Source organism: Schistocerca americana, chromosome 4, assembly GCF_021461395.2.
Source record: "Schistocerca americana isolate TAMUIC-IGC-003095 chromosome 4, iqSchAmer2.1, whole genome shotgun sequence".
Classification (NCBI taxonomy): Eukaryota; Metazoa; Arthropoda; class Insecta; order Orthoptera; family Acrididae; genus Schistocerca; species Schistocerca americana.
Window position 1 is genome coordinate 222,977,649 of NC_060122.1, and position 26,875 is coordinate 223,004,523.

The 26,875-nt window shown below is 39.9% G+C and overlaps 1 protein-coding gene and 1 long non-coding RNA gene across 2 annotated transcripts in view; one reads left to right on the forward strand and one right to left on the reverse strand.

Moving 5' to 3' along the window:
* LOC124612671 (small G protein signaling modulator 3 homolog) overlaps positions 1-26,875 on the forward strand; it is a 177,050-nt gene that overhangs the window by 141,548 nt on the left and 8,627 nt on the right. Inside the window, exons 12-14 of the mRNA XM_047140996.1 lie at positions 4,547-4,657; positions 18,400-18,567; positions 24,664-24,806. Of these exons, the coding sequence (XP_046996952.1) occupies positions 4,547-4,657; positions 18,400-18,567; positions 24,664-24,806 (422 nt within the window). The remainder of the gene's footprint in view (positions 1-4,546; positions 4,658-18,399; positions 18,568-24,663; positions 24,807-26,875) is intronic.
* Positions 6,068-26,875, reverse strand: part of LOC124612672 — a 61,470-nt gene continuing 40,662 nt past the window's right edge. The window contains exon 3 of the long non-coding RNA XR_006979560.1: positions 6,068-6,315. This is a non-coding gene — a long non-coding RNA (uncharacterized LOC124612672). The remainder of the gene's footprint in view (positions 6,316-26,875) is intronic.

Genomic DNA, 26,875 nt, shown 5'->3' on the forward strand with positions numbered 1-26,875 from the left:
TTGACATTCATACAAGTAGTTCTCTTTTCTCCAAATGTCTCTTTAATTTTCCTGCAGGAAGTATCTGTCTTACCCCTAGTGAGATATGCTTCTACATCCTTACATTTGTCCTCTAGCCATCCCTGCTTAGCCATTTTGCACTTCCTGTCGATCTCATTTTTGAGACGTTTGTAGTCCTTTTTCCCCGCTTCATTTACTGCATTTTTATATTTTCTCCTTTCTTCAATTAAATTCAATATATCTTCTGTTACCCAAGGATTTCTACTAGCCTTCGTCTTTTTACCTACTTGATCCTCTGCTGCCTTCACTATTTCATCTATGAAAGCTACCCATTCTTCTTCTACTGTATTTCTTTCCCCCATTCCTGTCAATCGTTCCCTCATGTTCTCCCTGAAACTCTCTACAACGTCTGGTTCTGTCAATTTATCCAGATCCCATCTCCTTAAATTCCCCCCTTTTTGCACTTTCTTCAGTTTTAATCTACAGTTCATAACCAATTGACTGTGGTCAGAGTCCACATTTGTCCCTGGAAATGTCTTACAATTAAAAACCTGGTTCCTAAATCTCTGTCTTACCATTATATAATCTATCTGAAGCCTGTCAGTATCTCCAGGCTTCTTCCATGTATACAACCTTCTTTTATGATTCTTGAACCAAGTGTTAGCTATGATTAAGTTATGTTCTGTGCAAAATTAAATGTGATCTACTAAGAGATACTGTGCAGTTTTGGAATATGTAAAAATTGACTATAACTTCCAGCTCTTGTCCAGCATGCTGTAATTACACATGTACCAGATGTACAAACTGTTTTTACATTGCATTATGGTAACTTTTCTGTATCCATACCAGTGACAGAAGAAGGAATAATATGTCAGCATTGGGAGCAAACATCAAGGCTTCTAAGTTTTTATGTAATGTGAGTTTATATGTGCACATTGTGTAAAAAATACTGAAATCATTTTCAAAACATAACTAGTGACTGATGGTTGCAAAAATTTCTCTGTACAATAGTAGAATATTTTGCCTATTAATTAATTACTGAAAAAAGCAAATTGGAGCAGCCTGATAGAACTGTAAAAGGAAAAGTTTAATGAAAAGATTATGAACTATGAAGTCATAATTTTTTTGAACTTTTGAAGCAGTTCTTTAATTTGGGAGAAATTAGATTCCAGAAAAAGTAGAGGAAAGATGCGTTGTTGCTGGACAGTATGACCAAACAAAGCAGAGCAGTAGACAGCGCACTGAACTTGTATTAGGGAGAAATGAGCGATTGATTCTGTTTCTGGCCATCCTGATTAATGTTTCAGTGATTTCCCTAAATCACTCCAGCCAAATGCCAGAATGGTTCCTTTGAAAGGACGTGATTGAATTCCTTCTCCATCCTTGAAACATTCATAGCTTGTCCCTCTCAAATGACCTGAATGTCAATGTGACATTAAACCCTAATCTTCCTTCTCCCTTCCTTTGGACAGTATAAGAAGTTATTTGATGAGATAAACAAGATGCAGGGAAAAAAGTTGGAAATATTAGTGGACTAACTGTAACAGTCAAGTTCCAGAGACTTGTCACCAGAACAAAATTTGGTGAGATGCAAAAATGAAGATAAGAATTTGGAAAATATGAGGTATTTGGTTGAAGGTTAAAGTAATCATAATTATGACACTATATATCCAATATGCTGGGAGGGATGCGATCATTTATCTGTTACACAAGAAAAGAGACAATACAAATGCCAGCAACTACAGAGACTTGTTACTTCTTACACAGCATTACACTATGAAACAGGGAGTCACATATAAGCAACTAGGAGAGCGCTAAGCGGGGTTCAGAAATGGATGATCATGTGCAGAACAAATGTTCATGCTGTGACCTTGATCAAAACCAAATCGCTAGCAGAAGGTAAGAAGTGCATCACAACATTAACTGATTTTGAGAAGACGTATGACTCCATAGACTGCGGCACATTTGAAAGTACTGACAGAGTTTGAGAATAGATGACAAAAGATAAGCACTTGTGCAACAGTCATCATCTGACACACAGTTACAAGCTAAAATATTAAGAGAGCTATGTGAACAATTAGAGATCAAAACAGGAGTAAGGACAAGGCAACAGCATTTTGCCAATTCTGTTTAATTATATCATGGAGAAAGTAATCCAAGAATGGCAGAAACAAATGAGTCAACACTATCCCAAGTGGAAAGGAATAAGGCTGACTTAAATTATGCTATTCTTTCCAAGATGATTTAATATATGTTAAGCATAATCTGGACATTGTGACCAAACAAATAGAAGGTGCAAAATTAACAACTGAGAAGGGAGGGTTGCAAATTTCTTTTGGGGGAGGGAAAAAAACAACAACATCAACAACAACAACAACAACAACAACAACAACAACAGAGTATGTGAATGTAGAAGCAAAAGATCCGACGTGGACAACCAATACAGTGTATGGTGACATCAGAAAAACACAAAAGTTTAGTTTCATAGATGAGGTTTCCACCTAACACACAAGTGAGAAGGCAACAATCAAAAGAAGAGCTAAAAACATAGAGACAGTATTCAAACTGTGTCAGAACACTTATAAATCCTAAGCACTGTCTTATCAAAACCAAATCCTATTTGGGTCCCATAATTAACCCAGAATGTTTATAAACTACAGAAACAATTGCCAAAAAAGTGCTATCAGAATCAAAGGAAGAATAAAGTAAATTTCTAAAGAATATCCTAATGGTAAAAAAATGTTACAGCTGATGAATTTAGATTGCACTTGATCTTTCAAGAAACTACATGGAAAGTTGGTGAAGATTCAACTACTTTGCAATAAAAAAAATTAAGTTGGATTTCTGTGGACAGAAGAAGGAATTGGAAAAGGTTGAAAATAAGATATTGGCTTGAAAAAAATTTTAACTCTGCAGTGAAGTGTACGCTGATATGAAACTTCCTTGCAGATTAAAACTGTGTGTCGGGCCGAGACTTGAACTCGGCACCTCGGGCAAGTGCGTGACCAACTGAGCTACCCAAGTCAGTCTCACGACCCGTTCCCACAATTTTACGTCCGCTAGTACCTCATCTCCTACCTTCCAAACTTCACAGAAGTTCTTCTGCGAAACTTGCAGGGCTAGCACTACTGGAAGAAAGGATATTGTGGAGACATGGCCTAGCCACAGCCTGGGGGATGTTTCCAGAATGAAATTTTCACTTTGCAGCAGAGTGTGTGCTGATGTGAAATTTTGTGGCAAGTTAAAACTGTGTGCCGGGCTGAGACTTGAACTAGGGAAGATATTGACTTACCAGGTGATGAAAGAAGTGTGTCAGGATCTAGGAGAGCGAGAGATCCTCCTCCTCCTCCTCCTCCTCCTTCTTCTTCATCTTCTTCTGAGGTACATGTGTTAATCTTCAATTCGGGACCTGTTTCAGTGATGGATACTCTGTCAGCATCTTACCACAATGTGACTTGATGGGAGAGGTCATTTTTATAGTCAAAGCTTACAGCCATTGTCTGCCTTGTAACTGAATTTCTTTTTCTTTTTTAAAATTATGTTTTTAGTCTCATGGTATCTGCTGGTTTTGATTTCATAGCAGTCATCATAAGCTTGTTTGAATATGTGACATAGTAACTTGTCAGAGCATAATGTAACAGTCTGGGTGTTCCTGACTGATTACTGTGTAATATATTGTAATCATCTGATGATGATTTGCTAAGAAGCCAAAACTGGGTACAATACCATTTGTGTGACCTTAAGCTGGAAAATATAATTTAAAAAGAAAGAATTAATTTTCACTATCTGTCTGGGTCTTTATAAACTTTTTATGGTTTTTTACATTAAAGGGGATGTTAAAAAAACTTTGTTGCTGCAACGCACACATGAAAATGATATCATATTATATTTGAGTATCTCTTCTTTTATTTTTCTTCCTTTATAAATTTTCTTTGTCTTTGATTATTCTTTCCATCAAAAATGTCCATTTGGAGTCTCTCTCTCTCTCTCTCTCTCTCTGTCTGTCTGTCTGTCTGTCTGTCTACATTCTTGGCCGCTGTGCAGTTATTTTCATCTATAAATCGCTTTTCCTCCTACACCTTCAGTAATATGAACAGTTCCCTTGTTTTAATCCCTTTGATGATCTTAGAGTCAACAGTCATTGCTACCCAAACATCATTGTGGCGCCTTATTGTGTGCTGATTTTGCCCAACATGCTCTTGAAGTGCAGAAATAAGATCTGCCTCTAGTTCTAAAGTAGTTCCCAGTTGTCTCATGGCTTTCAGGTGAGTTGCAGTTTGTTTTAATTTTGCGTGACTTTCATGTTCTCTGACAGACTTAATTCATGAGGTGAGTAGTGCCCCATGGTATTGTCCAAGTTCCGAGGTTTAAACAAATGGCAATTACTTATCAGATGTAATATCTGGCCATGAATGGGTGAATGTTTACTAATATGTAGAATACTTTTCAGTTATGTAAAAATTTATTTGCTTTCTGTTTACTGGTATTCTCATGCCTGTTGCTTTAAGAATGCTAGCTAAGCTTTACTTTAATTCATACTGTGCAGACTTTGAACGCCATGACGACGATGAGCTTGGATTTCGGAAGAATGACATCATCATTATTATAAGTCAGAAGGACGAACATTGTTGGGTTGGTGAACTGAATGGATTGAGAGGTTTGTTGGAATGATTCATTTTTATAGTGGCATACTTCTATCTTTTTAGTAATATATTTTTCTGCTTTTACTATACTTGGCCTAGTTTCAATCTTCTTTTTTTTATGTTGCAGTAAGTACTTTTGTTGAGTATTTTAGATTGATTGAATATATGTTTACAGTATTTTATTGAATATTGTGTATAGTAAAGAAGTGTTATTGCAAAATCAGTGTCAGTTATTAGGTCTTTCTTTGTTTCATTTTGTCTTGGTCTGTAGATTTTATGCGTTTTGCTTTAATATGAACGTGGTTTATTTGTTCTTGGTGAAAGCTTACTGTTTTCTGCATTTACTAGTCATTGCCATTATTATAGTATTATAGAGACTAGTCATTCTGTGATACAGCTGTCTTGCCCTATGTAACATTTCATGTTTTTCTGTTCAGATAATTAATTAAAAATCAGGACAAGTCCTTTTAATGCCTTATGAAGTGAAAAATATGCTTTTCAAAAAAAATTCAGTTATTGCTTTTTATAAATTATCTGTGTTAGGGAGATTGTGTGTGCATTTAGTGAAATGAAATTTATAATTTCTTTGGGTTATTTGTACCAGTATATTGTTGTTTGTCATTTTGTTTAACCAATATTTTGAGTAACTGTGATTGCACTTCATAATTTTAGTTTCATGGCCAGATATTCTAATAAGTTGCTCCGTAAATAGGATATATTTACTTTATTTACCTAACTTCTCCTGTTGTCACAACTTTTAATATTCTCAATGCCAAGTTCATGGAATTCACAGGCTACACGCCATTTGAAAGTTGCAAAACCCATAAAAATTATGCACTGCAGTATTTAGCTTTGAGTATCACTTTTACCCACAATTTTGGCAGCCTTGGACACCTGCAGGTGCGTTCTGCAGTCCATGGATATTTGAGAAGTGATGTTGTTGTGTCACTAATTGTGCACTACAGCTGCTGTTCGAAACGGTATGTCACTGGGTTTATGCGTTTTGGAAATCACTGATGTACTTAACTTGTCATTTTAGATCATAAGGAATGACATTTTGTAGTCATTTCAATAAGTGTAATCCCTTTCATGTCCTTTATATCATGGAACCCCTGCTTTGTTTCTGTAGTGTGTTGTAATGCAACGTATTTGAAATTGATTATTTGCAAAAAAATTTACAATCACTTCAAATAATATTTGTTTGCTTCAAAAGATATTTCAGAATTAACCCAAAAATTTCTTAGGGGTACTTAAATTTAAAATAACAATCAAAACAGGAATTTTAAATTTAAATTTTAATGAGATGCAACAGTTGAGGATATTCACCTTTTTAACTGCACCAGAATTCACTAACAGCAGAAATTTATGTTTTGCTTCCAATGATGAGTCAGATGTTAGATTAATAAACGTTTTGCATTCTTTTTCTGATTAGACGATTGAAGGTTATGCATTGACAGTAAATGGGTATTTAACTGATAATTCATTTTGACATTTAATGTCATCATCATTGTAAAATACTAAAAATACTAATTATAAGTTTAATTCAAGCCTTTGAGGTGCTGAGTAACTACTTCACTAAATGTCACTCCATTTAGACCCTTCATCATTGCCAAATAAAAACTTCGCATCAAGAGTTTAATGTCACACTTACGTTGCAGAATTAAATCACCAACTGTAACAAAAAGGAAAAAGATATTGTAATTCTGTTTTCACACACATGAATTGTGAAAAAGTCCTTACTAAATGATGTATAGTCTTTTCTCACAACTATATTACTGTAATTACAGATGAGGAAGCTATAAAGCTTTTAGTGAAACATTAGCAAGAGATTGGAATAAAGCCAAAATAATCCTAATACATAAATAAAGTAGTACTAAAGATATAAAGATCTATCACTGTATAAGCCTTCTGTCACTGCTGTATGAAGTTTTTAGTAGAATTCTGACTACCAGATTGAGCACTACACTTGACTTGGCACAACCCATTGAGCAAGCTGGGTTCTGCACAGTATTGAATACAATTGACCTCATCCTCACTCTGTGTGAAACAGTTAGTAGAGCAAATGAGTACCATCTTGCCTTTACAGATTTTGAAAAGATATTTGATTTGATCAGTCACCTAACTGTGTTTGAGGCTCTGGCAGAGCAAGGAATAGAATGGGGCTATATTAAAGTCTTATACAAGGTGTACAACTTTGCTTCCGCCATTTCTTCTCCAATATTTGAGGCTTCAATGAAACAAATTGGTTACACATGTATCATTCAAAGTATTTTCCATCGCTGGCCACTACTTTCTCCCATCTTTCAGGCAATGTACGAATCCTGTGTCGAAAAAATTTTTCATCTTTTGAAGTGATCCACGAATCGATCCAATGTGTGGCTTCTTCATGAGATCAGAAGTGTTGGTCAGCCAGGCCATGCGCCATTGATCTAAAGAGGTGACAGTCAGAGGGAGCAATCCCATTTTAACATTTCCAAGTACATTCTGACCTTTTTTTGCAACATGGGGTCAAGCATTGTCGTGCTGCAAAATCACTTTATCGTGCCTCTTGTTGTATTGCGGCAGTTTGTCTTTTAATGCTCTGCTCAAATGCATTAATTGTGTTCAATGACAAGCACCTGTGATTGTTTCACTTGGTTTTAACACCTCATAGTACACAATGCCGAGCTGGTCCCACCAAATGCAGAACATGATCTTGGAGTCATGAATATTCGATTTGGCCGTCAATGTGGAAGCATGACCAGGATATCCCCATGACTTTTTGTGTTTAGGCTTATCATAATGAACCTGTTTTTCATCCCCAGTCACAATGCGATGCAGAAATCCCTTCTGTTTTTGCCTCTGAGGCAATTGTTCACAAACACACAACGTCTCTTGGCTTCAGCTCACACGGGACCCAAGTTCCTTCTTTCTGAATCACGCTCATTGCCGTGAGACATTTTGAAATGGCTTACTGTGTTGCTCCCATTAATCATGCCAATTATTCTTGAGTCTTCACTCAGCAATGTCTCCAATTCTGCATCTTCGAAAACATTCTCTCTTCCACCACTGTGGCGAGCTACGACATTAAAATCACCATTCTTGAAGTGTTGAAACCACTTACGACACATTATTTCACAAATAGTGTTCTTACCATACGTACTTGAGAGCATTCGATGAGACTCAGCTGCTCTTTTTTTCATACTGAAATAAAACAGTAATACCTCCCGCAAATGATGAGAATTAGTCTCGTAAACTGACATTTCAATCAAGAACGACTTGATGATGCAGACACAAATTGACTAATGTTTGAATGAGGTGATGTTGACCGAGGTCCAAGGTAACTGCCTGACGTCTGTGATCTGTTTCGTTCGACCGCTACTTACCATTGTCGCCACCTATCGGCATACGGCGGAAGCAAAGTTGTACACCTTGTATAATGTATACAAAACCTCCACAGTGTATGAGAGTGTTGGAAGAAACCAATCAGTTTCCCATTGACAATGGTGGAAAATCAGGTGACTATATATATCTCCAAAACTATTTCCAGCAGTACTAGAAAAAGCAATGTTTAAATTGGAAAACAAAGGGAATCCAAGTTCTGGGAAATAGTTTGCTGCTGTAATTGTTCTATTTGCAAATAATGTAGAATAATTTCAAATATTGGCTAGTGAACTTGCATTAGTTTGCTTTGAAGTTGGCTTAAAAATGAACTATTGTAAAACCAAAATCATGAGGAGTGAATGGACACCAGAGAGACATATATCTATTGGAAATAAGCAACTGCAATGGGTCACAGAATATGTCTCTCAGGACTGACTTGTAAATATGGAAGCAGAGTAAAATCATAAATATTTTGACTGGTTCAATTAGCTTGGCAAGCTATTCACTTTTGAATACTGAGGCACCATCTGAGCTGAAGAGACAACTTTTGATCAAAGTATACTGTCAGCAATAACTTACCGTTGCAAGATATGGACATTAAATGAGTTCATTGTTCGAAAACTAATTGTAAACTAAAGAGGAATGGAAAGATCAATGTTAGGCTGTACAAAGAAAGAAAGAAAGAAAGAAAGAAAGCAGTTGATAACTGATGTGTGATAAAGGTCATTGATTTAATGCAAAGGGTGAATACCTTGAAATGGCTGTGAGCTGATCATGTCACTCAAAGAAAAGTTGCCCGATGGGCAAAACAAGTATTAGATTGAAGCCCAATTTACAAAAAAACTACCAAGGGGAAGACCACCAGATAGATGGAGCAGAGACTTTTAAAGACAGCTGGATTGAATTAGCTATGGGAAGCTCAAGATCGCAGAAATGGAAGAACTTGCTTGGGTCCTATGTTGAACGATGACTCAAAAGGCCACATTACCAATTGATTGACTGTTGATAATGTTATCAGTATCAACCTCACTTTTTCAAATGGAACTATAGTATTCTCACCTACTCATTTTCGAAGAAACAAATTAATAGCATTTAGGCAAAATCAAACGATGAAAAATACAGTATGAAATGTAACAATATTATGAAAGGAGTAGGGGCTACTCACTATATAGCTGAGATGCTGAGTTACAGATAGGCACAACAAAAAGATTGTCACAATATGAGCTTTTGGCCAACAAGGCCTTTATCAAAAAAAGACAAAAAAAAAAAAAAAAAAAAAAAAACACACACACACACACACACACAAACCAAAGAGTCTGGCAGCTGAAGCCGGACTCAGTAACTTGACGACAAATGGCGTGTCATACAGATGATTCGCCAGTTAACTGGCTTCAGCTGTCTGGCTTCAGCTACCAGAGATTGTAGTCGTGTGTGTGTGTGTGTGTGTGTGTGTGTGTGTGTGTGTGTGTGTGTGTGTGTTGTCTTTTTGTTGTGCCTATCTGTGACTCAGCATCTTCACTATACAGTAAGTAGCAACTATTCCTTTCATGATATTGTTAAATAGCATTTAATTCTTCAAAATCTGATTTGTAGTTTCAGGGAAATTAAAATATTCAAAACTTGAGATTTATCTGTTTTAAAAATGAAATTGATTGCTGTCTTATGTGACAGTTCGCTTTATTATATGGAACTGCCACATCAATCTGATGGGTTGCACCAGCTTTACACAGTTTAGAGAGTCTACTTACAAAAGCGGAATAGTAGATAAAACTGAATTAAAACGGATACTAATCACACTTGGCTGCATGTGGCTGGATCGACACACCAAATGGATGCCAAATGGCATGTCATAACGATGATTCGCCAGTTAAGTACATTAACAGTTCTGCCCCTGTTTCTGCCAGAGCTCTGAAAGAAAGATGCACATCAAAAATTGAATAATGTATAAAACTGTGAACTGAGGTTAAAGATGTGTTAAATAATAACTTTGCATTGTGAGTTTAATGTCAAGATACATACTTACATTGTAAAATTACATCAGCAGCCACAACAAAAAAAAGAAATCAGAAAAAAACATATTCATAAACACTACCTTAAAATTCTATTTATGTCATCAAGTGTTTGAAGTGTCTACCATCTACTTTAATACATATTTACAGTCACTGGTGCAAGGACTTCTGGACAGATTGAAGAGATTCCTTTGATATCGTTGCTTGTGCTGTAACAATGCAATGTTTTCAATCCTCTTGGGTTGTCAGAACTTGTGCATAGATTTCACCTTTGAGCTCCTTACAGAGACATGGTGAGCACTTCCATAACTGCAAGCAAGTAGCGAGCCAGGCATCCATTATGCTGGTACAACATACATCTACGTATTTCAAGCAGCCCTTCATCTAGGAGAACCAGTAGTACTTCAGTAAGAAAATGTGTGAATCTTATAACCGTTTAGGTTTCTTCAGTGATGTAAGGACTAATCCTATAGTCTCCAATAATACTACACCAGACATTCACACTAATGTTCAAACTGTCTCAGCCAGCATGGATTCTCAGCAGTCTAGTAACGCAATTTCTCACATTAGTGATTTGTAAAAGTAGCCTCATCAGTAAAGATAATCCTCTGAAGAAAGAATGTGTTGTCCTGATGTCATATCACAACTAAGTGACAGAATTCTCTATGGCTTCTACATTCTTGCTGGTTAATGTGCTGGTGAAGTGATACTTCATACAGGTGGAAGCTACCTGCATGCAAAATGCAAAAAATGCTTGGATGACTTACTCCAGAGACACATGCAGTTTCTCTGGACCCAACATGTGGTTTGTGAGGAACGGTTACCAGAACATCTGATTTGTTTGCTCCGCTCATTGCAGGCTTCCTCCTTATGCTATACGTAGTATTCCTGTCTCTTCCAGTTACAGTTTTTACATATTCACTGAATTGTCATTTTTGTTGGACACAGTCTGTAAATATACCTTTCTGTGTACAACTCAACTGTTCTCTTCACATTCCTTCTGCATTCTCTGTAAAGAATTAACATATTTAATTTCTCTTGGTTTGTAAAAGACATTTATTTTCTTTATACTAATCAGCACTATATACATGTGAATAGCACAGGTAGAATAAAAGTTGCTTTCCTTTGTGCTTCTTGTATACTGGTATCAAGACAGTGCAAACACTCTGTTTCCTCTTTTGACCTGATGCATTGTCTTATTTGGATATGAAATCATAAAACTTCCACATATGACAGCAATATGTTTCCTGCTCAAAACAGGTAAATCTCAATTACTCTGATACTGCTAATAGGATTTTTAAAAGTGAAATGCCCTTAAATTTGTCAACCTCAGAACTATGGTACTAGTAGCTGTTCTGAGGCTGATGACACACCAGTAACCATCCTGCAATGACTCCAAATTGTGTGACAGGGATACAGGTTTCTTGCTCAATCCTCTGATGTACCTTTACGCGTGACACGCATGATTTCAGAGAGTGCACATCCATACAGTTCGTAGGCCTGCTTATAGAGGCCACCTTGGTCGGTCCTTGGTGTGCTCTGTTGAGCTGCTAGAGAAACAGAATTGTATAAGCAGTCACAAACAAGTGCTCAGCCTATTCTTTACACTTTATTACTGTTGTTCAGCCAATGTTTGCAGTACTACCTACAACCTGTATCTAACATGTTGCCCAGTAAAATACTATGGGTGTTTTCTTGCTATGACAAACTTGGTGACAAATGAGGGTTGCGTTTTCTCCATGTGTTAGTGTCAGTGCTAAGTCATCTAACAAACATCTTGCTGGAAGAACTACTCCAGTGTCTCACTGCCTAGCAGCAAGCCTTTGCTGAACAACAGCAGGCTCTCACCACACTGTCAACAAGTGGCGTCTGCATGTTTGTGGCAGGTTACTTTTCCGTCAGTGCAGCCATCACCCTTTCCAGCTTATGATGAATCGGCTGAAGATTGGGACTCATTATGTAACACAGCTATGCCAACATTTCCAAGTTTTATGCATGGGCGACGCGAACCTGTGTATGGCTTTCTTTCTTTCCTGTCTTTCGCTGAGTGTGTATCATTAGTATCAGTTTGCACATTTGCAAGAATTGGCCAGCTTATGATTTGATGAAATGTCATTGTGACACATGTGGTACTGTTGTCGGAACTGTCAGAAACACCCAGACCACTCTTACAAAGCCTGGGCTGCAGAATAGCATGGGTTGAACCATCATCGTAATTTTGTCACTAGTACCCATCACGAATCCTACTCTGATCATATGGTGCCTGATGTTATTATTTGCCTGACCCTGGATAGGGAAGTCCTCAAAAAACCACTTCAGTGTGAGAATCCAATGCTTATGGGTGTGCTCTATATAGCACAGTCCTTTGTAAAGTGTCATGGGCCGCAAGCAATCAGATTGCTGATTGGGTGGGGGGGGGGGGGGGGGGGTGGGGGGGAGGTATTGGAAGTTGTTCAGTCAACCCTGTTAGGCATCTTCAAGTGTTCAGGATGATAGGGAAGCCGTTGCAGCAGTACAGCCTTCAACTCGGCATCACATGGGGCAGCATCTGTCATGGCCACAGCAGTAACAGGCAGCGTCACAGCAGCAGCTGCGTGCCCCCTTCTGTCTTGCTCATACTGCTTCTTCCAACATGACTGTGATGCGTGCCTTATGTGTTCAGCAGTCTGCATCAGGTGTCATAAGAAAGGCCACATTGCATCGTTGTGTAGCTCCTCTTCAAATGTGGCGGACACAGTGGTACTGATGGACATAAACTGTATCTGTGTAGTGACTGTTTCCATGAACAAAATTTTTAGGGTGAGCTGCAGTGACTTTAGTAAATGCACAAACATATGTGGACTTGGGCTCCCCTCCCTTCATACAGGTTTCACAGAAGTTGGTTAGCTACATAAAAAGCAGATTTTGATCCTAGGTCTGTTCTCCACTCCTGTCTCTTACAAATCCGTTGTTCGCACTCTCACTTTTATTGTTGTGGATCATTTCCATACCACATATCTGTTTGGGTTAGATGCGTTTAATGCTTTCAGTTTCCCCATTGCCAATGAGGTAACTTTGTCAGTTCACGTTCCGTATCAGCGACTGAAGTTCCTCTGCTCTGAGTTTTTGTCTCTGTTTATGTCAAGGCTAGATTTTGCTACTGTTTTTCATACCCACATTACCATGAAAGAGTCGGGTAACCCTTGTTTTTTTCTGGGCGCAATAGATGCCTGTTGTATTGTGCAACTCTGTCAAGGCTGAATTAGACTGTTTGCTCAATGTCATTTGGCCTATTTCTTCCCGTGAATGAGCTACACCGCTTGTGATTGTTAAGAAGCTTTGTCTCTGTGGCAACTTCAGCGCACGAGTAATGCACAATCCATAATAGATACATACCCTTTGCCCCACCTTGATGAGTTGCTCGCAAAATTGTCAGGCAGCCACTACTTTTTCAAGATTTATTTGTCAGAAACATAATTCCAGCTCCCTTTGCATGAGGCCACTGCACAAATATCAACGCTTGCCTTTTGGTGTCACTGGTGTGCCCACAATTTTTCTGCATTTTTTAGAACAGCTGACAATCTCCTCACTCGGCTGCATCAGTTAACTCACCGGTATCATTGTTTCATGTTATTCCACAGGAAACCACCTTAGCAATCTCTGATCATCGTTTTATGTCTTGCAGTCTGTAGGTCTCAAGTGCAAACTTGCCAAATCTCAATTTTTTCAGCCAACCGTTGAGTACACAGGTTTTGAGGTTTCTTGCACAGGGATCAAGCCATTGTGTCGCCATGTTGATGCAGTTGGGGCTTTGCCGTGGCCACCCTCCATTAAGGAACTGCAGGCATTCCTAGGTAAAGTTGCGTACTATCATAAGTTTTTACTGGACGCATCCACTGTTACTCATCCACTGCATGCACTTTTGTGTAAAAGTGTGCCATTTTTCTGGTCTCCCCAGCTTGTGACCAAGAGTTCTCTTTGCTTAAATCTAAGTTAGTCTACCCCATATCTGGCCACTTTTCAGCTGGATCAGTATCTCGTCTTGGCTAAAGAAGCCTCTCAGTATGGTCTTGGCGCAGTGTTGGCGCACAAATACACGGACGGGTCTGAACCCATTGCTTACCCTTCAATGGTCTTACCTCCCACTCCGGCAGTCGTATTCTCAGATTGGACAGGAGGCTTTAGTGATTTTGTTCATCCTCATGAAATTTCATATCTTCTTGTATGGTGCTAAGTTCCATTTAATCACAGATCACAAGCCGTTGGTTGCTCTTTTTAACCCTTTGGCTGCTGTGCCGAACAAGACAGCACATCTTTTCAGCAGTGGGCTCATTTCCTCTCCCATTATCATTATCTGATCCATTACTGGCCAAAAGCGCAACACATCAGTGCCGATGCTTTATCTCGCCTTCTGATTGGGCCGGTCATGGTGTTCGATTGGTCAATGGTTTTCCCATCACAAGGGCCACGATAGCATCAGCCGTCCTTCAGATCCTGTACTTAGTTGGATCCTCTCGTTTGTGCAGCATGATTGGGTGGAAAAACCCCCTGAGCTGTGCCTTGGATTCCTTACGCAATTACTTCTCCCTCCAGCACCACCCTTCTGTGGTTGATGGGGTTCGTTTGTTTGCTATGGAGGATGCTGCTCTCCGGATTGTAATCCCCACATCCTTACGCCATAATGTACTATGGCTTCTGCATATCGGTCACTGAGGGACCTCTCGCACCAAAACTTCAGCGTGCTGACATGTGTATTGGACGGCCATAGATGGGGACAATACGTGACTTATCGCTGCCTGCACTCCGTGTTCAGCAACAAGCTGCCACACGGGCATCTTTTTTCCCCCTAGCTGATGCTGCAGCACCCATGGGAGCATCTGCATGTCTATTTTGCTGGACCCTTCCAAAATCAGTATTTTCTCATTGTAGTGGACACCTATTCCATGAGTTCCTATGTAGCACATCATCCATCCATGTCCACAGCAGCTGCTATTTCAACCCTGTCTAAGATTTTTGCAATTAAGGGGCTTCCGTATACCGTGATTATCGATAACAGCTCCAAGTTTGTGTCTTCAGAATTTGCTTCTTTTTGTCAGGCTAGTAGTGTTCGACGTCTCACAGCTCCCCCATTTAACTCTTGCTCTCATGATGAAGTCAAACGCATCGTTCAGATGTTTAAAGCTCAGATCCAGAAGTATGTATCTGGTGGGTCTTCTAAAGCTGCTTTAGATCCCCTTTTTTTTAAAAAAAAAAGTTTGTACCATTTCACTCCGGTGGGGAACAAGAGCCCAGTGGAGCTGCTACATGGATGCCAACCGTGGACACTCCTTCAACTGCTTCATCTGCCAGCATCGCTGGCTCCTTGACTGTTCTGGCCGGGTGCATCTGTATGGGTAGATCGCCGGCCAAACCGCGTTCCTACCAACATCAAGCATCCTACCACTAGAAGGGAGGAGTGATGTAACTTTGCTCATGATGCACACGATTTCAGATAGTGCATGTCCTTGCAGTTCTCAGGCCTGCTTATAGAGGCCACCAGGGTTGCCCCCCTGTCCCGGCTCACTCTGATGAGCTGCCAGAGAAACAGCTTTATTGAAGCAGTCGCAAGCAAATGCTTGGCCTATTCTATACGCCATATTACTGTTGTCCAGTCAGTGTGTTCAGTACTACCCACAACCTGTGTCTTACATGTAGCTCTATAAAGTACCGTGTTCCATAAATTGCATTTGTGCTTGTAATAACATCCTCAGTTACAGGCACTCGTTTGCTAAACCCAGATTGCAAATTCTTTTTTCAAACCACTGCCATACTGAAAGCCTTTTGGGATCTATGGCATTTTGGTATTAAGTGCAAACGCGGTTCCAGTCCTTGTCCTGGGGTGGAGCCCACTGCCACCCTGGATTCTGAAGAGGACCATATTTAGTTTTTAGTTGCTGCAGTATAAGCTAGAAAGTACCCCACACTCTATGTTTAAATTAAGTTTTTATATCATCTTATGTGAACACTACAGGAATTTCTCGTTTTGACTGATGGACATGGCTGCTCAGCAATTGACTCCAATTGTGTTCCGATAATACGGTTTCCAAATGACTTCAGTTTCTATAACACAGAGGTGACAGATTCTTGAGAGCAATGGCACAAGTGAAATATTTTCAAGCTTCGAAATTCCTCTTCGAAATTCCTCTTGTGTTCTGAGTACCTATGTGCACTGCAAGCCACCTAGTGCTTGTATCCTAAAGGGGAATCAATCCAGGACACTTTTTTTCACCTACAACAAAAGGAGGTGATAGAAGGGTATGCGATAATTCAGCACAATGAATTGGCTGATATAGTACCAAGGAGGCCTGTGCAATACTTGCAGTACCAAATTGTAATATCCCCCAATATGCTGTAACACTGCTATTGAGAAGCAGGACACACATCATTAAGAGGATGAGAGGCTGTAAGAATGGGAAAATATGTTGATGGAGCCAGTGCCCAGCAGGGGTAAAGCTCCTTCCACTGGTGAGAAATGAAGTAATGTTTACTCTCCTCCAGATTGTGCCTGTACCATATGAACATAAGTGTGCTACATTTTCAAAGAGTACACCTCATTCATTAAAATAAAGGTAGTTAATGGTTTGATTGAGAAGTTGTCTTCTGTTATAGAGGTAATACGCAAATTGTTAAATGGCTATTATCAAACCTTTGTCCCTCTTCTCAGCTCTTTCTAAAATTGTTTGGAGAGAAAGCTAGCATAGTCCTCAATTAGTGTAGTCCAACAAGTTTTTATTTTTGTAGCTCTTTATTCTTTTGGAAAATCTGTTTGTGCACTTGTCTTTTTAAGTGTTTTCTTTAGCTTATGATTTTATGTAATTTATTCTCTGTGAACCGTTTTAAGTATTACCTGTATGGGCATTGTGTTATACCCTATGATTAAATAATAACAACAAAAGATCTCTCTCTCTCTCTCTCTCTCTCTCTCTCTCTCTCTCTCTCTCTCTGTGTGTGTGTGTGTGTGTGTGTGTGTGTGTGTGTGTGTGTGTGTGTGTGTGTGTGTGTGTGTGTGTGTATGGGCAGGTGCGTGCGCGCTTGTGCGTGTAAGTTGCATCCAACAGGCTATTAAATATTGTTCTAATTAAAAGAAACTGAAATATTTTCCTTGTTCCTTAATGAGATATGATGACAGTATAATAGCAACATCTTGTGTACCTACTTACTTTATGTTATTAATAATGCCACATAGACTGATTTGAAAACACAGTGCCAAATATCTTGCATTAAAAGCCCTCCATTTTGAAAGTTAAGACATCAGTTTGTTTTAGAATTTGCCACGAGGCTTACACAGGAAAACAAAATAGCAATTTTAATATGATTCTCCAGTTTTTACACTGTTACACTGTAACAATAAATTAAATTTGGGTGAGGTAGAATATGCAGTTCATGAATTTTTGCCATGAAGAGCTTCTTGATTTTTTTCGCGGATAAAAAAGTGATTTCATTGTCCCTGTGTATCTAATATGAATTATATTATTTCTATCTATCCCTTTCCAAGATAGTCAAAATTAAATTTTACATGGCTTGGAAAGACAGCTGGGATTCATTTATATTGTTCAATGATATTCCGTTTTAAAGCGTGGTCTGTTTTCGATACCGTATATTATTTTGGTATGCATTTACAATGGTATCGAAGCCCATTTTCCAAGCATCTATTCTATGTATTGGTTTGCTACTGCCAACAACATGGATCAATGGCTCACATTGGACTCACAGGCAGGAGGAATGGGCTTCAAATCTATGTCTGCCCCTTCAGATTTAGTTTTTCCGTCATTTCCATAAATTGTTTAAGGAATGTGCAATTAGTTCCTTTAGAAAAAGTGACATGGTGAGTTTTCTTCCCCATCCTTCCCCAGTCATAGCTTGTGCTTCATCTGTGGTAACTTCATTTTCAATGGGGTGTCAAACAATGAAAATGCGACAATAAACTGTGCTCGGCGTTTATTGATGCTGTACTGTATCTCTTTTTGATGTCCGATTTTTGGTTATATAACAAAATATTCTACAAAACTTGACAGTGAATTTAAAATCCTTAAGCCAGTCAAGTGAATAAAAATATTGTAATAGTCACTGTGAAAAGACCATTCACTATCTTCCTTAAATGTTTCTGCCAAAGGCCTCTCACAGACATCATCACCGTAAACAACAATTTATATTACTGGTATATTAAGACCATTTAGTAGTCCAGTATATCCTCTGAAGTTTTTTGTTTTGTTTGGAATATAGATAAGGGTGATTTCTGTTTGGCACAGTATTTTAAAACCTAGTAAATAACGAATTCAGTACTTACTGCACACTTAAAAATTAATTGGATTAATTTATGAAAATGTAATGTGTGTCACATTTTTTCAAAACGTTTATATTTTCAGGTTGGTTCCCAGCAAAGTTTGTGGAGCTGCTGGATGAAAGAAGCAAACAGTACTCATGTGCAGGAGATGATAGTGTATCGGAGACTGTAACAGATTTAGTCAGAGGGACACTGTGTCCAGCAATAAAGCAAGTACTGGAGCATGGCATGAAGAGACCAAGTTTTCTAGGTTTGTAGTGATGTATTAATTTCACATTATTTTGTGCTCAGCTGATAGTGAGAAGCATGGACACATCAAAAAAATCTACAAATGGCAAATCACAATGCAATCCATATCACATGAGAAAAACAATCTGTGGGCCTTTTTAATTTTAATTTCAATCAAACAATGGAAAATCCTGGATGGACTGTAACAGTATTATGAGAAGGTAGGTTGCTACCCACCATATAATGGAGATGCTGAGTCGCAGATAGGCACAACAAAAAGATTTTCACACTTTCGGACAAGGGCCTTTGTCAACAATAGACACACATACACACACACACACACTCTCAGGCAAACGCAATTCACACACACGACTGCAGTCTCAGGCAACTGAACCCACACAGCGAGCAGCAGCACTGGTGCATGATGGGAGTGATGACTGGCTGGGGGAAAAGAGGAAGCTGGGGTGGGGAGGGGGAGGGATAGTGTAGTGGGGATGGCAGACACAGAAGTGCTACAGGTTGGGAGGGGGCGGGGCAGGGGTGAGGTGGGGAGAGGGGGGAGGGAAGTAGCAGGAAAGGAGAGAAATAGAGAGAAACAAATAAATAAAAAGTAAATAAAAAAGACTGGGTGTGGTGGTGGGATGACAGCGGTGTGTTGCTGGAATGGGAGCAGGGAAGGAGCAGGATGGGTGAGGACAGCGACTAATGAAGGTTGAGGCCGGGAGAGTTACGGGAACATATGATGTACTGCAGGGAAAGTTCCCACCTGTGCAGTTCAGAAAAGCTCGTGTTGATGGGAAAGATCCATATAGCATAGGCTGTGAAGCAGTCATTGAAATGAAGCATATCATGTTTGGCAGCGAGTTCAGCAACAGGGTGGTCCACTTGTTTCTTGGCCACAGTTTGTCATTGGCCATTCATGCGGACAGACAGTTTGTCGGTTGTCATGCCTACATAGAATGCAGCACAGTGGTTGCAGCTTAGCATGTAGACCACACGATTAGTTTCAGAGGTAGCCCTACCTTTGATGGGATAGGTTATGTTAATGACTGGACTGGAGTAGGTGGTGGTGGGAGGATGTATGTGGCAGGTCTTGCATGTAGGTCTATTACAGGGGTATGAGGCATGAGGTAAGGGATTGGGGGCAGGGATAGTGTAAGGGTGGATGAGTATATTGTGTAGGTTCGGTGGATGGCAGGGAGGGATGGGAAGGATAGTGCGCAGGACATTTCTCATTTCAGGGCACGACAAGAGTTAATCAAAACCCTGGTGGAGAATCTAATTCAGTTGCTCCAGTCCTAGGTGGTACTGAGTTACGTGAGGAATGCTCCTCTGTGGCCAGATGGTGGGGCTTTCGGAGGTGGTAGGAGACTGGAAAGATGAGGCATGGGAGATTTGTTTGTGTACAATATTGGGAGGATAATTACGGTCAGTGAAGGCAATTAGTGAAGGCTTCGGAGAGATCCTCGGTATGCTCGTTACTGCAGATGCAATAGCCATGGATGGCTAGGCTGTAAAGAAGGAACTTCTTGGTATGGATTGGGTGGCAGCTGTCGAAGTGGAGGTATTGCTGGTGGTTAGTAGGATGGAGGTACTGATGTAGCCATCTTCGAGGTGGAGGTCAACATCTAGGAAGGTGGCTTGTGGTTGAGTAAGACCAGGTGAAGCAAGTGGGGGAGAAGTTGTTGAGGTTCTGGAGGAATGTGAATGGGGTGTCTTCACCTTTGATCCAGATAGCAAAGGCGTTGTTAGTGAATCTGAACCAGGTGAGGGGTTTAGGATTCTGGGTGTTTCGGAAGGATTCATCTAGGTGGAGGAAATGGTTGGCATATTTTATACAGGAGCTTAGGTTCCGGGTAATAGGTTGAAGGTATTGGTCTATGAGAGCAGAGATTCTCTCAGTGGGGGCAAAGTAACTGGCCACAATGGGGCAACCTGGTCGGTTAGGTTTATGGACTCAGGAAGCATGACGAAGGTAGGAGTGCGGGGAGTGGTAGGGGTGATTAGAGAGATGGACTAGGGGGAGAGGTTCTGGGATGGGCCTGAGGACTTGAGTAGTGACTGGAGATCCTGCGCTGGATTACTGGAATGGAATGGGGTCACTTTCTCTCTGTTTCTCTCCTTTACCGCTACCCCCCCCCCCCCCCCCCCCTCCCCACCTCTCCCCTGCCAACCACTCAACCTGCAGCACTTCAGTATCTGCCATCCCCACCATACTATCTCTCGCACTACCCGCCCCAGCCCTCCTCCTTTCCTCCACCCAGTCACCACTCCCCTCAGGCACTGGTGCTGCTGCTCGCAGTGTGGTTTCAGTTGCCTGAGACTGCAGTCATGTGTGTGAGCTGCATTTGCGTGAGTGTGTGTGTGTGTGTGTATATGTGTCTGTTGTTGACAAAGGCCATTAGCCGAAAGCTTTAAATATGAAAATCTTTTTGTTGTGCCTATCGGCGACTCAGCATCTCCGCTATATGGTGAGTAGTATAATTTTAATTTCACATAGTTCAGAATAAATTTATCTCTTACCGTCACCGTATAACACAAAGGATACTAAACTGAATTCATGACTTGACCTACAAGAATAAGAGATCATATGTGTTAGTCAATGATTGCATTAAAATATGTTTTTCTGGGGCATGGTATTTATGACAGCAGGTAGGCTATGAAATCTCCTTCCGGTTGAACATCTTCAGCTATTAGTGGATTTTAAAGTATAGTAAGATTTTTATTCAGTATTTAACAGAAGAATAACACATTTCAATTAACAGTGGGAGAAACATCAAAAAGTTGTGGTATTTAAAAAAGATTAAAAAGATAGAGAGAGGAGGGATTAATGGCAGCCAAACACCGTTGCAAAAATAAGAAGCAGGAATTGAAATTGTGATAGTTGAAATTGAAACCATGAACCAATTGAAGGTTACAGTCGGATAAAGAGATGTACTAAAATAACTATTTCATAGTATACGCTGAGTAACACATCTTCTGTGGATACTGGTTATTTCGAATTTTTGCATCGATCCAAGTGATATTAATGATTTTTTTTCCCCTCATAAGCATTTTGTGTCGGGTATGTCAGGGCTTATTTAAGGAAATGAGCCGATTCAATATTTCTTAAAATAAGTAACCAAGTCTAAATTTAAGTGCATGATTTATAGATTGTAGACACTGCGATAATAATTTCACATGAAGTCATGAATCCATTTGTTAGCAAAGAAATTATATGTAGACTAATAACAAAAACTGGTGATGCATATCAACATGATAAAATTGGAACTACTCTGACATACTTAATTTATTTAAGAGAGAACTGCACATTCCCCAGGTAGAAAAAAAAAAAAGTTACAGGATTTATGTACGCAAACTCAACCATGCCTAGATCAGCAGCTGTACTCAGTCAACATAAGAACAGAAACACCACAAGAAGAACTTGGCATAAACTTAGAGCAAGTGATCAGAAAATGCTCAGATGAAATGGTACAGAACTCTTGAAAAATGTATTAAAATATTTACATATATTAATATGATAGTGGAATAGGAAAAGGGCAGCTTGCAAGTCTTCAGTCTGTATGTTGTTACTAAGAAACTACCTATCTGCCCTGCAGTAGTCATTGAATTTCATGTGTAATCCCTCAAGAGAACACAACACAATGACTGACACAACAAACTTTATTAAGTCTAGAAAACAACTTATTATAATGGGTACACTAGCCATGGAATGGCTCACAGTGTCTGATGATGATGATGATGATGAAATGAAGAAGGCAACACAAACACCCAGTCCCGGGCAGAGAAAATCCCCAACCCAGCCAGGAATTGAACCCGGGACCCTGTGATCCAGAGGCTGCAACACAAGCCACGAGCTGCAAACAAATAATAAGTCTGATAACACACATGCAGAGGTTGACATGTATCTGAGTTTAAGCTGGCAGGGCACATCTCTAAAAGCTGTCAGTTATCCAGTGGTATGCACAGACAAAAGGCTGTGCTCTCATCCAAGAGCAGGAGCCTCAGATGGTTGTCAGGCTTCTAGCTGTATCTGCTGACTTCTGTAGTGTACCTTATGACTATGCACTCAAATCTCAGGCATGGATCTATATGGGGTTACTACATATCTCATGCAAATAAATAGGACAACCACAACAGAACATGCTCTGTAATAAACCTTCATATATAATAAAGATTGTTCTAACCCTCAAAATGACCTTTCTACTCAACTTCACTGAAATGTGCAATTGTGCTATGTACACTTGTTCATTTATATATCAACCTAGTACGGGACTTTTCTGTTAATCAAATGATTTTGTATTTTGAAATGCTTACCAATAAAATAATAGAAAATCACATGCCTTCTCAAACCTCTCACCGAGTAAAGGAAGTGTTGAATAGTTGACAGGTGCATTAACAAACAGCTGAGCATTGTGTTCATCTTAAGATGGCCCAGTAGTGTTCAGATTTTACCTCTCGCTCCATTTTTATGTGTTAGGTATGCATCTTTACTCATTTTAGTATTATGTGAACAAAGGTAGATAGATGAAAACAGTCTCCCATGCTCAGAATCACTGGAAACCTGGTCTTTTACAGGCACTGTTTCTTCTGAATAAGTTATCCCAGCACACACCTGTATAGTTCTGTCATTAGAGCAATGTCCACAAAACAGGAGGGTCTAGGATCAGACCCTGGTATGACCAAGAGAGTTAATCTATCAGAAAGTTTCACAAGGGTACATACTCTGCTACAGAGTGAAGGATTTATCTTGGAAACCCCTTGTACATTAATGATGAAATAGCCAGTGTTATATTGCTAGAGAAGGCCGAAATGCATGCTATAAGCTCACGCAGGATGGCGTGAGGTCTGAAACAGGCTACGTAATGAATGCTATAAAGAAAAGTACGTAGCTTCTGGAATACTTAACTTTAATCCATCATTTGTATACATCGTTCTTGATGAGACATGCTTCATACGATAACTATTAATTGCTATGGCGCCTTGCTAGGTCGTAGCCATTGACTTAGCTGAAGGCTATTCTAACTATCTTCTCTGCAAATAAACGAGGCTTCATCAGTGTTGCATCGCTAGCTAAGTCGTCCGTACAACTGGGGCGAGTGCTAGTAAGTCTCTCGAGACCTGCCGTGTGGTGGCGCTCGGTCTGCGATCACTGACAGTGGCGACACGCGGGTCCGACATGTACTAATGGACCGCGGCCGATTTAAAGCTACCACCTAGCAAGTGTGGTGTCTGGCGGTGACACCACAGCCAGGATACACAAAAACAGTGAGTTTGAGAAGAGAAAAGAGGCACAGGAGAAAGGAAAGGGTGATTATTACTGTATTTCATACACAAATTTTTCATCAAAGCAAATATGCAGAATGCATTCATAAAATTCAAGTTTTTTAATCAGTATGGTTTTCACATAGTGAAGAAGGGAGAGGGGGGGCGTTGTGTAAACTTTAAACAGTTGGGCAGAACTTGTCTCAATGACAGGCATTACAAAACAGGACAAAATATTTAAGTCCTCTTTTGTTCGTGAATCTCAGGTGATTCATTTGGACTCATAAACAGTTTACGTAGCTTCTTCTTCCTTCCTTTCCCTCTTATGTCCTAATGAAGAATCTGTGTTCTGAAAAGTTTAATTTATTTGTCTTTTAGTCTTTAGAAATTAAGCATCAAATATAAGTATTTATAAAAACAAATAATGGAATGCGTAAAGGTAACAGCTCACTGTATAGTTGAGGTATTGAATCATTGCTAGGCACATTAACAAGACAGAACACTGTTGCAATTTTGAACAAATCCTTTTCAGAGCTGACATATTACACAGACACGTGCACGGCAACTTTGTCTCCCAGCCTGGATAAGTGTGTGTGTGTGTGTGTGTGTGTGTGTGTGTGTGTTTTCTGTTAGTTCTGAAAGAGGGTTCATCTGAAAGCTTAACAATGTTTTCATGCCTATCAATGATTCAATACCTCAAAATTACTGTGAGTTATTACCTTTACTCTTTCCATTATTTATATTCTACCAATGATTTTCCTTTGGCACATTAATATTAAAAACAGTATATTTTAGATTCAGCATTAACATTGTTTACAATAACGTCAATAATCATATGTTTTACATTTTGCAGGTGGCCCTTGTCATCCATGGCTATTCATTGAAGAGGCAGCTACAAAAGAAGTTGAAAAAGACTTTAATTCAGTTTACAGTCGCCTTGTACTTTGCAAGACTTATCGATTGGATGAGGATGGGAAAGTTCTCACTCCTGAAGAGGTTAGCCAACACCTATTTCAAACAATTACAGAGATACTGTCACCATTCTTTCATTGAACGATTTATTAATTAAGAATGAAAGCGAAACCATGAATAATGTAATATATTTGTTTATGTGTCCAGGCAACTTTCAGTGATAGCCTTTTAATTTTCAAATGTTAATCAATGCAGGAGAATAGTTGTATTTTGTATTTTATAAAAACACAGCATAACACAGCATGTTTGCAGCAGTTTGTTGTAATTTTATATTGTTACATGTATTGAGACAAAATTGAAGATGTGTCACCAGCAGACATGCTCATTAAGTAATTGAAGGTAAGGCCCAATGATAAAAAATCAGACATATATAATGAGTACAGGGGAACATCAAACCAGCATTTGCTTCCTGGGTAGGAAACAGTGATGCATGCTGTTTTTAGATGTGGGTGGTATCATGAGACCCTAGTTAACTGTCTCACAATGAAGACAATGTTTCAAGCGTACAGAATCCTAACATGATATGACTCAGAAGAAAGATATGTACTGATCAGCTGCTGAAACACTGACAAATGGAGCATGACTAACAGAGGCACAGACATGTGTTTATAAATTAGCTATGCAACATTAATCTTTAACTGTGAAAAATATTGTGAAAAGGAAAGCTGCTACTCACAATATATCAGAGATGCTGAGTCGCAGATAGGCACAACAGAAAGACTGTCACAAATATAGTGTTCGGCCAATATGGCCTTTGTCAAAATTAGATGACAAACACACACATACACACTCACGCAAATGCAACTCTCACACAAATGTATGAGGATTCATAATACCATGTAATGCTCTGCTACTGTGCCAACGTTCAGTGCCAATGGTCACGTGCCCATTTCAGTTGTAGTTGACAATGTCGTGGTGTTAACATTGGCACATGCATGGGTGGTCAGCTGTCGAGGACCATTGTAAAGTGTGTTCAATGCACTGTGTGTTCAGACACACTTTTACTCTGCCCATCATTAAAGTCTAATGTTAGTCCTGCCACAGTTCACTGCCTGTCCTGTTTTACCAGTCTGCTCAGCCTATGACGTCCAACATCTGTAATGAGGGTTGGCCACCCACTCACTACGTCTGGACAAGGTTTCACCGTAGTTTCGCCACGTGTTGAAGACATTCACCAGAGCACTCCTCAAACATCCGACAAGTCGTGCAGTTTCCAAAGTGGCGACCCTCAGTTGAACATCAAATAGGTCACGTGCCTTCACACAGACAGCATGCTCACTGACACTACATGCACCGTGCGTGTGTCTGACTAGCAGTCATTCCTTGCCAAGTGACACTGCTATCGCTTGGGTGGGTGTATATGGATAGTAGGCTGGTGAGCATAACATTCCAGCCGATCAGTGTATATGCCAGCAGAGTAACATATGTAGGTGCCAGAGGGAAAGTAATAATCACTTCAAATTGTGATAGACGATAGATGTGTGAGCAGAATTGATTTAGAATAAGCTACAATACATTATGAGAAAGGATAGACTACTAATCATCTTATAGTGGAGATGTTGAGTTGTGGACAGGCACAACAAAAAGACTGCTAAAGAAGTAAGCTTTTGGCGGAAAGGCCTTCTTCTGAAATAGACAAAATGCGCAGGCGCGTGTGCACCCCCCTCACCCCCCTCCCCACCACACACACACACACACACACACACACACACACACACACACACACACACACATGCACCCATTCAAGCAAACACAACTCACACACATATGACCACTGTCTCTAGCTGCTGAGGCCAAACTGTGAGCAACAGCACGCTTTGGGGAAGCAATCTGGGTGATGGGGCGGGGGAGAGGAGGGGTGAGGAGGGGGAAGGATTGCAGAGTAGGGGTGGGTGGACGATGAATTGTTGCTGGGAGCATACAGGGATGTGGTGGGGAGAGGATAGGGCAGCTACTGCAAACGAGAGGTGAGATGGAGGACTTCTCCCATCATGCAGTGTTGCTTGCAGTCTGGCCTCGGCAGCCAGAGACAATGTGTGTGTGTGTGTGTGTGTGTGTGTGTGTGTGTACCATTAAGGTACATAGGATACATT